The 7,282-nt window shown below is 35.6% G+C and overlaps 2 protein-coding genes across 2 annotated transcripts; both read right to left on the reverse strand.

Annotated features, from left to right (window-relative positions):
* Positions 726-3,755, reverse strand: LOC104790867. The gene is made up of 7 exons (XM_010516663.2): positions 3,721-3,755; positions 3,179-3,632; positions 2,499-2,650; positions 2,218-2,313; positions 1,857-2,113; positions 1,550-1,770; positions 726-1,428 (listed from the first exon to the last, which is right to left on the reverse strand). Exons 2-7 carry the CDS (start codon positions 3,521-3,523, stop codon positions 1,042-1,044), a joined length of 1,458 nt encoding a protein of 485 aa, XP_010514965.1. The 5' UTR covers positions 3,524-3,632; positions 3,721-3,755; the 3' UTR covers positions 726-1,041.
* On the reverse strand, positions 4,727-6,232 carry LOC104790868 (ubiquitin-conjugating enzyme E2 13). Its single transcript, XM_010516665.2, has 6 exons — positions 6,030-6,232; positions 5,841-5,943; positions 5,563-5,660; positions 5,371-5,471; positions 5,173-5,250; positions 4,727-5,039 (listed from the first exon to the last, which is right to left on the reverse strand). Exons 1-6 carry the CDS (start codon positions 6,070-6,072, stop codon positions 4,962-4,964), a joined length of 501 nt encoding a protein of 166 aa, XP_010514967.1. The 5' UTR covers positions 6,073-6,232; the 3' UTR covers positions 4,727-4,961.

Below are 7,282 nucleotides of genomic sequence, written 5' to 3' on the forward strand. Positions count from 1 at the left end.
CTACTTTATTAGAAATAATCTGGATAACATTGTCATTTTTCATTTCAATTTATCAATTTTTTTCAATATTTTTCTTTCAATATCAGAAATATATTTATTGACTATTGAATATACAATAATTTATTTTATTAACATTTAACTTGAAATATAATAAACTTGTTGATCTATCAAAGAAACCTGGTAAAAAGATCCTAAGCTAAAAACAAAAATCTTGAGATATGATCCTTCAGATAAAAAAATTATTACTATTTTAGTATTTTTGTTTTGTTTTTAGAATTAAGAAAAGCTTGTTTTCTTGGCGACATAATCACTACTGATGACTTCAGTTTTGTACATTACCAGTTTAATAATATTTTTGCATCAGTTCTTCGGTTAATCATTTTAAATCGAAAACGTAAACGTTTTTAATCAAGGTAAACAATGAATAATCATTTTTCTTTTAAGAAAGGACAAATGTTAAAATAAAATAAATAATCGATTAAACAAAGTTTATGCACTAACCTATGATAATTTGCAGAAAGCAAAAAAACAAAATCTAATTTGGAAAGGAAAATAATCTTGGATTGAAAAACTATCATGAAATGATCCATGACTTTGGGTTAGCATGAGCTAATCTACTGTTTTACATAATCTTCAATTATTCTTTTCCTAGTTTTACAAAACTACTATTTATTTTTCTTATATATATTTATCATTATAAAGTTTTCAGATACATATTTCTCATCTTGGACAAATCTGACTTTTACAAAACATTACCAACAGTGACCAAAGTCTCAACATGATACTGAACCATAGTTTACTTAACTTACTTTCTCCCAAACGCAAAAATGTACTGAACCACAACCATTATCCCTAAATCAAGACCCATAACTAAGTTGAATCAATTGATTCTTATTACCCCTCCAGTGTAGATGGTTTATTCACTAATGAATATGTATATAACAACGCATATCACACATATACTATCACTATGTATACAGAAGACAGACGCATTTGCCTAAAATTCACTACTAACGACGATGGTTTTTACCTTATGGAAGCTTAAAAGGGTCTGCTCTCAGGATCGGCGAATCCAGCTAGAAGTGCACCGAAGACCCAAATCATGAGCACGAACACTACTGCTGTTCGAAGAACTTGGTTACATATGTTCAGGCTCGATTCATCCTCATATGCTAAATCAGGTGTCTGGACATTGTAACTCCAGTGGCCGTCTTCTAGCTTCTCTGTTTCTCTCGAGCTTCTACTCTTGCTTCTTTGGTGTGTTTGTGTTTGTGGTTGTGGTGGATCTTTTCCGTTGAGATTCGAGCATCTTTTGCAATTGCAGTCGCTGCCAAGGTATGAAGGAAGCGTCTGAAGATACTCAGAGAGAACTCGATGGAAAGTTTCCCCTTCAATTCTCAGCTTCTTGCGTGTGGTTGGTCTAAGAATCTATGAGAGAGGAACAAAATTTTAGGCAGGGGATATGCACCTATCATAGATCCAATTATAGATCCAAAAACGGAGACTAAGAAATCTGAAAAATTGAAGTTAGCTCAGGTAGATATTTTACTTGGATGAAAGTCTGGGAAATGACTCGGACAACAGGAGGGAGGCGAATGATGAATAGACAGCCAAGACGGTTAGGGAAGTGATCTTGAAGAATGGATGAACAAGATCTCATCATCTGCATGGGAATCCTCAGAGGAGATAATCCTTCACAATCGACTAACACTGTCAGTTCTGAATTCTCGGGGGTCAGAAGATGCAAAACGCCGTGCTCTACCTGAGATACTGAAACAATCGCAATACTGGAAAATTAAAAGGATGTCACAGAAAAGAAAATACTGGAAGATGTAGTAGAGCCACTAAGGACGTACTGATTGCTTGAGCAAAGCGAGGTCTTTCATGAGATGGCAACTTTAAGAAAGCAAGCCCCAAGCGGACAATGAGGCAAGGTCGTTGGTTCCTGTCATATCCATGCCAAAAGACTAAACTTGACCACGTCTCAAGTTCTTCTTCAGATAGGATTCTGTAAGTCTCCCTCCACTGGATTGTTTTTTTTATAGAAGATAGTAAGGATGTGAAGTCTCCATTTGACACTCTATAGAATCTATGGAGCTCGTCTTCATTGACTCTACATTAAAATGAGACTGGATGGTTATGATTTAATGCGGAAAATTTAAAGTTAAAACTCAAAGAAGGTAGCTCTTCTTCATATAACACTAGATTTGAGAGTACCTCTCGGGCAAGTTAAGTCTCTGTTTTTCCAGTTCTTCATAGAGTTGTCTAAGCCAGTCTTGTGAAGTTACAGGAAGTGGAGTCTCATCTTCAATTCTACATTTACAAAAAAAAAGTCGAGATATGTAGGAAGATAGAAATATGTAGATAATACTAAAAAAAGACGATGGAGCTTTAATAATTTCAAGGGATCTGCAACACTTCAAGTGCTTTAGATTAAAGTTGTACAGGGTCAGACTATTATAGTACAATACAACATGTAAGACTTTTAGATCCCATACCTTATATCTGATGGAGACTTTGACGTCTGTGGGTCAGATAGTGATTCTGAAGATGCATGAGAAGTGTTACCACCTGGGGTATCTTGCTTTAACTCTGACTGGTCTGTGAGAGCCTCAGCTATCGTGAGGACCAATAATGGCCGAGACAGCATCTGCACAAAGAATACACACAGTTATTGAGACTCACGGCAGATCAGTATGGTGAAAGAAATACAAAACAAGCACATCAAAGGACCCTACACATGTGATATGAGATGATATCTGGCATGACACATAAGCAAGGTTAAGAGTAAAAAAGATCACATAACTACTTGTGAACAGGATTCATCAAACTAGATTATAACACCAATCAATGTGTTGGCACCAAAGCATGATGTAGGAATAACTTCTGATTCAATCAAGTTGCAAAGTACAATGTGAGAAGGACGATCTTTGAAGCACAGAGAAGAAGACAATATATGTTAATTTCATCCAGAAAAATATATTATAAGTGACACATGTAGTTAAAGCGTACCTATACTCAGCATGTCTAACATAATAAAGTTGAGACTAGTGAAAAAAAGCCCAAAGACTTAGGACCTTCGATTCATTTAACAATGCTATGCGTTTCGAAATTTTCATGCTTTATAAACAGTTAGTTATAAAAAGCGACAAACGGAAGAAAAAGCACAGTAGCAAACCTGCATTGCCTTGATCAACTCCTTGAAAGGAGCCCATCTCTGAATCCACTTAAGAGGAGGATAACAAAGACACTGCAACGCCTGAAGACTAGTCCACAAATGAGGACACTTAGCCTTCGAAACCCTTCTAACAACTTCCAAAACAGCAACTTTAAGCAGAAACACAGCTGCATTACCCAAAGCCCCACTTCCTACTCCTCTACCATCATTCCCAAACGAAACATGCTTACAAATCGTCTGCTGAACTGCTCTTGGAATAGCAGCTACTAAGCTTCTCTTGGGTAACAACAACTCTTTCCCAGTTGCCATCATAGAGCTCCTACTTCTACCAGAATTATCTCCCATTATAATAAAATTCAAATCCCACAACACTGACTTCAACGATGAACCAATACGACACGAAAACTCAGAAATAACTCAGATCACACCAATTCCATTTCAAAACAACATCAATCTGCATTAATAAACACATTCCGATCATATGAAACGAAACCAAATCACTAATTTGAAGACGCAATTATAAAAAATTAAACAAAACGAACCACGAAATCTCTGTGATTTCTTCATCAACCTTCGAATTAATCGANGCTCTTGGAATAGCAGCTACTAAGCTTCTCGTAGGTAACAACAACTCTTTCCCAGTTGCCATCATAGAGCTCCTACTTCTACCAGAATTATCTCCCATTATAATAAAATTCAAATCCCACAACACTGACTTCAACGATGAACCAATACGACACGAAAACTCAGAAATAACTCAGATCACACCAATTCCATTTCAAAACAACATCAATCTGCATTAATAAACACATTCCGATCATATGAAACGAAACCAAATCACTAATTTGAAGACGCAATTATAAAAAATTAAACAAAACGAACCACGAAATCTCTGTGATTTCTTCATCAACCTTCGAATTAATCGACGAGCATCAGATCGGTAAGCGGAATCGATGTAGTGATCGGAGAATCACATTCTCACCGGCGAAAGAGAGATTTCATTTTTCTCTCCGAAGTTTTCACAAAGCTCAACGAAGCTTCGAAACAGAAAAAAAATAAAAATAAACACTTAAACAAGAGCAATACGGTGTGGGACACGTGTACTGCTCAACTGTTTTGATAACGATTGATAGGTAAATCAACGGTCCAGGATCGACTGCGTCACAAACCTATTTAATAACGTAGACCCTTGAGAGGCTAACATCATGCTGTTTCTTTATTACTCTACAAAAAACAAAAACGAACAAACTGTACGAAGTTTTATTACGGGAACGTAAGAACGGCGTGGAGTTTTCAGCGTACAAAACAAAAAAATGTAAAACACAAAGGTGCAACAAAGCTTCTTCAGTAGAAAACGTATGAATAATATTCTCTCCGTTTCAAAATATAAGATGTTTTAGCCAAAACATGCATAATAAAAAATGTTTACTTTTAAAAAGTTTAACCAATCAGAAACAAAACTGCATAAAATAAATAATAAGAAAATATAAAAATAATCTAAAAATTGCTTCAAAAATTAAAAACATCTTATATTATGAAACAAGCAAAAACCTCTAAAAACATCATATATTATGAAACGGAGGGAGTATAAATTTTAATGTCAGTTTCCTCAAGAACAACACCCTTTTTTCGAACAAACACTTCCATTTCACGTTGAGGAAACGCGATTAAAAGATGCAAAGACGGGTTTATTGCAAGTAGTGTTTGGACAGTTTTTAAATGAACTTTATGAACTCCAGAAGAAATTGGAGTTCAAAGTGTGAAATTGTTGTTTTTGTGTTGATCACAACATTTCTTGAGATTTTCTGACACAACGGCTCACTTTCTTCTTGAACTCGTCTCTCTTCTCTCTCCATTCTTTCTGCAAGAGGAAAAACACAGCGAGAATGGTTAAACGAGCGCAACCTCTAGTACATAAACCATATGCAAATCCAATGAGACGCAGTGTATAAATCTCATGAGATTATAGCTAACCGATAGAAAAATATACTCACAGCAGCTTCAACGTTTGCTGGAGATTCATCGTTTGGACCAGAGAGCATTGATATGATACTCAACATAATACTCTCAACCTGAAATAAGCATTGTGTTTTCAACTCATCATCAAATCTAAATGACATGATTCTTGTTCTTTAGAAAGTGAGATATGCATTTACAAACAATCATCATATTGGATCATTGTTAAAACGTACTGTGTGAACAGGTGTCCAACGCTCGCTAGCAAGCTCATACCCGCTCGGATCATCACCAGGAGGATGTAGAATAGATATACAAACACGCCCATCAGGATAAACTACAAAAAACCATAACAGAAACAAATTTCCAAATAAACACCTTAGCTATATCTCAAAACAAGATCAATGTCCAAGAGAAAAAGAACTAACCATTCGGATGCCAAATATCTGAAGTAAACCGCACAGTAGGTGGGCTATTAGGATAGTTTTGTGGGAATGACATAATGGCATTGAAAAAACCTCCTTCACTGCATTCATAAAAGTTACATAAAACTCAATAAAGAAACAGATATATAAAGCAATTCAATTTCAATTACAAAACAACAACAACAACAACACTACTCCAATGTATTTACAACTAAATCGATCCATTCAAAAGCTCAAAATCACAAATGGATCATCGAATCAAGAAGATAGAGAAAACGTACTAGAGAGTATCAGGAGGACCGATGATAGTAACGCTCCATTCGAATATATTCTTTTCATCAACTAGACCAGCAGAGAACCCATCTACAGGATGCTTACAAAGATCTGGAACACACAAATCGAATTCAATAACAGAGAACAACAACAAGAAACAGATTTGGTTAAAGAAAGATTCGCGGAGGAGATGGTACCTTTGAGCTGTTTCTGAAGAAGAAGACACGCTTGTGAGGTCATGGTGGATGATTTTAGAAATCGAGCTTGGAGCTTCCCCAGTGATCTGAGAATGAGAGAGATTGGTAAAATTGAATTGAGAGTTTTTTTTATTATATCGATAGAGAAAGGTTTTAGAAAAAAAAAAAAGATGGGATTTTTTTTAATTTGTTTTTCTTTTTTTTGGTTGGCATCGATGTTCATCAAGGGGAACACATGCGAGTGCAGAGATCTGCTACGGACGTGTCTTGTCTACTTTTTAAGATTCTATCCAATAGAAATTGTAATGTTTTTTGGTTCAAAGGTAAAAAACCAAAGTGGCCGACTAAAATCTTTCATTCACCTTTCGTGAACAACTTGCTTCTCTTTTCGTTCATTTCATACCTTGTTTAGTTGTTTATATATATATTTTTGCTAGCTAGGTACCACAAACAAAGAAAATTATGAAACAAAATATTCAAAGTTTTAATCAAGTTTCTCCTCGAAAATTAACCTAAACCCTTGACATGAGACTACTAAGTCACAAGTATTAGTAGTACCAACATAAAGCATTCCCATGGGTTTTGAATTTGACATTCATTGTTTCCCTGCTTTTTCTCAGGGATGATGAAGACATATTCCTGTTTTACATCTATGTACCACCAAGCCTGAGGTTTCTACGCTTCCCAACTATGAAGGTGAAGTCACCATTACTTTGCTCATGAAATGTCACTCCAAACTAGAAGTCTGGTGCATATACAGTCTTTAATTGTCTCCATCTTTATTGATATATATGGCTCTCTCTCCTCCGACATGCAAATACACGTTATAAATATATAGTTTGTTTGATTTGTGTTTAGGCTTTCTGAACAAACGAAAAGAACAAACAAGAGCCGAGATAATTGAGGGTAGCCCTCGGCGTTCGGGTACCCGAACCCGATCGGTTTCGGATCTTCGGATTTTCGGATCTTTAGAAATAGTACCCAATCGGGTATTTTATAGAAGCGGGTCGGGTTCGGATTTTATCCAATCAGTTTCGGATAATTTCGGATACACCTGAAGTTCGAAATGAATGTCGGATACCCGATGTATCTCGGGTATTTTTATCCGAAATTGATAAAAATACCCAAGAAATTGGCCTAAAAACCCGAACTCATAGTATAATACCCGAAGCATAATTAACTTAACTATCGAATATCAAAAATTTATGAGAATGAATAGAAATGAAAGTAGAATAACATAAAGATTGAAGTTC

Source organism: Camelina sativa, chromosome 6 (assembly GCF_000633955.1).
Source record: "Camelina sativa cultivar DH55 chromosome 6, Cs, whole genome shotgun sequence".
NCBI classification, from domain to species: domain Eukaryota; kingdom Viridiplantae; phylum Streptophyta; class Magnoliopsida; order Brassicales; family Brassicaceae; genus Camelina; species Camelina sativa.

Excerpts from the sequence above, each read along its gene's own strand:
- LOC104790867 (XM_010516663.2), bottom strand. The coding sequence starts at position 3,523 with ATGGGAGATAATTCTGGTAGAAGTAGGAGCTCTATGATGGCAACTGGG. Across the intron at positions 2,651-3,178 it reads AGTTGATCAAGGCAATGCAG|ATGCTGTCTCGGCCATTATT; the intron begins GTTTGCTACTGT and ends TTCTTTGTGCAG. Across the intron at positions 2,114-2,217 it reads AGACTTAACTTGCCCGAGAG|AGTCAATGAAGACGAGCTCC; the intron begins GTACTCTCAAAT and ends ATTTTAATGTAG.
- LOC104790868 (XM_010516665.2), bottom strand. The coding sequence starts at position 6,072 with ATGACCTCACAAGCGTGTCTTCTTCTTCAGAAACAGCTCAAAG. Across the intron at positions 5,944-6,029 it reads TCTTCAGAAACAGCTCAAAG|ATCTTTGTAAGCATCCTGTA; the intron begins GTACCATCTCCT and ends TGTGTGTTCCAG. Across the intron at positions 5,040-5,172 it reads CAGCAAACGTTGAAGCTGCT|AAAGAATGGAGAGAGAAGAG; the intron begins GTGAGTATATTT and ends TTCCTCTTGCAG.